This window comes from Cornus florida, unplaced genomic scaffold (assembly GCF_030987335.1).
Source record: "Cornus florida cultivar Cherokee Brave unplaced genomic scaffold, ASM3098733v1 CherokeeBrave_3.0.0_Hap2_Chr01, whole genome shotgun sequence".
In the NCBI taxonomy this organism is placed as follows: domain Eukaryota; kingdom Viridiplantae; phylum Streptophyta; class Magnoliopsida; order Cornales; family Cornaceae; genus Cornus; species Cornus florida.
In genome coordinates, this window is record NW_026775571.1 from 88,223,845 (window position 1) to 88,226,033 (window position 2,189).

General features: G+C 44.1%; 1 protein-coding gene across 1 annotated transcript; it reads left to right on the forward strand.

Moving 5' to 3' along the window:
• Positions 1 to 463: 463 nt before the first annotated feature.
• LOC132277045 (uncharacterized) lies at positions 464 to 1,713 on the forward strand. The gene is made up of 3 exons (XM_059778755.1): positions 464 to 1,042; positions 1,212 to 1,262; positions 1,390 to 1,713. Exons 1-3 carry the CDS (start codon positions 464 to 466, stop codon positions 1,711 to 1,713), a joined length of 954 nt encoding a protein of 317 aa, XP_059634738.1.
• Positions 1,714 to 2,189: the final 476 nt, after the last annotated feature.

Below are 2,189 nucleotides of genomic sequence, written 5' to 3' on the forward strand. Positions count from 1 at the left end.
AAGGTGATCCAGAAGGTGTTAATCGCGTCAATCCACGTCGTGATGAAGTTATAGTAGACGATCTACCTCCAAATGTCCGTCAAGTAGAGGATTGAGAAGGATCTGTTCATTTGGAGCCACATCGCGAATGGATCATGAGAGAGGAAGCGCCGGCGTGTGATCATAGGGTTGCATCACTATGGCAAAGTGAGTTTGCAGAAGACAGATCATTTAATTCACCTTATCAACCTTTGATGGCAACATTTGACTACCGCAGTTCAGAAAGGAGATCTGCTGATCGGGGAGTTCCGTCACAGTTTTTAAGGGAGAACGAAGCATTGCGTTCATCAGCAAGGACAGTTGCATCTCTATTCACTGATGAAATTCTGAACGCACCGAATCCGAAGAAGTTTTCCATGCCGATCTTCATTCTGTTTGATGGAATGATCGACTCAGTTGACCACATCTACACATTCAGTTGAAAATGGCTCTAAATACTAACAATGATCCTTTAATGTACAAGTGTTTCCTTATAAGTTTGGCTGGACCAACCCTTAATTGGTTCAAGAATCTGGCTCAGGGCTCAATCGCTAGTTTCCAGGACTTGTGTGACAAGTTCATAAGCCAGTACTATGGGAATAAATGTCCGACTAAGAATGTATCAAGCCTTTTCACAATGAAGCAACACGAAGATAAACAACTCCAAGCTTTCCTCACCCAGTTCAACCTTGTTAAAAACATGGTAATGGAGTGTCATCTATCCACAGCGGTCCAAGCATTTAAACTTACAATGAACCAGGGGATACCGTTCCACACAAGCTTGGTGGTCAATACGCCGAAAACCATGGACGAGCTGAACGAGAGAGCTGATGGTTTTGTTCATCTTGAAGAAGAAGAAGAGGCAGCTAATTCAAGGAAGACGTTAATTATTTTGACAAAAGAGAAGTCCAAAGCCAAGATCCGGCAAAAACAAGCTCAGCCGCAACGTCAGACCTCCTGGAAGACAGAGAAAAGGTCCCGGGATGAGGAGTTAGTTACTCCACTCAGAGTCACCTTAACGAGGGTATATCAAGAGAACAAAGATAAGTTTCGCCCTCCCTTACCAATTAGACAACCTCTTGAACAGAGGGATCAAACTAAACATTACCAATTAGACAACCTCTTGAACAGAGGGATCAAACTAAACATTATGCTTTCTATAATGATTTTGGACATCAGACTAATGAATGCAGGAACCTAAGGAGACAAGTGGAGATGCTGATCGCAAAGGGGGAATTTACAGGGTATGTACAAGGTCTAGTGTAAGAGCAGAACCGACCGGCTGAACAGATCAAGAAAAATCAGAGGCCGAACCACCATAGCACTCAGTCCGTTCGGATTATAAATACAATTCATGGCCGACCTGAACAGACAACAGAGTCAGAGGAGTTGCTCAGAACGCGATTATGTCAGGCCCAGTTGAAGAGAATAATTGGCAGTGTACATGCTTTGCACCAGCAAAATGCATCCGCACAAATAAAGTTTGACAGAACAGACCTGCTACGCGTTCAGGTTCCTCATAAAGATCCACTGGTCGTCAGTCTAACAGTTGCAGAATGCCTAGCACGAAGAGTTCTGATTGATCCAGGAAGTAGTGCAAACGTCATACCCAGAGTGACGTTCGACCGACTTGAGATCGAACCTGAGAAACTAAAGCCGACAGGAAATCCATTGTTAGGATTTGATGGAAAATAGGTGAAGCCTATTGGAATGGTGGAATTGACAGTATAAGCTGCTGAGAGAGTTTTGACTGAGAGTTTTGTGGTCGTGGAAATTCATCCATCCTACAACCTCTGAATGGGAAGAGGGTAGATTCATAGAGTTTAGGGTGTCCCATCAACCCTACATCAAGTGATACGATGCTTGGGCCCAGATGGGACCAAGGTGATTAACATTCATGGGGACCAGGTTGCAGCTAAAGAATGTTATTCAGTAACTTTGAAATATGCTGGAAAGGGGAAAAATCCCATCCGTTCTGCCAGTCCAAGATAGCAATTACAGGAACCTCCACCCAGCAAAAGTGGGGAGGAGGAGCCACCAGTTCTGACCGTAGAACCTCTTCTTGATGTGCAGATCAACCATAAAAAGCCGGACCGAACAACGAGGGTGGGATCCAGACTTACTGAGGATGAAAAACTAGGATTAATTGGCTTCTTAACTCGAAATGCAAA

Bases quoted from the DNA above. Each gene is read 5' to 3' on its own strand.
- LOC132277045 (XM_059778755.1), top strand. From the start codon at position 464: ATGGCTCTAAATACTAACAATGATCCTTTAATGTACAAGTGTTTCCTT. The intron at 1,043-1,211 runs GTATATCAAGAG...TAATGAATGCAG, and splicing joins TCAGAGTCACCTTAACGAGG to GAACCTAAGGAGACAAGTGG. The intron at 1,263-1,389 runs GTATGTACAAGG...CGACCTGAACAG, and splicing joins GCAAAGGGGGAATTTACAGG to ACAACAGAGTCAGAGGAGTT.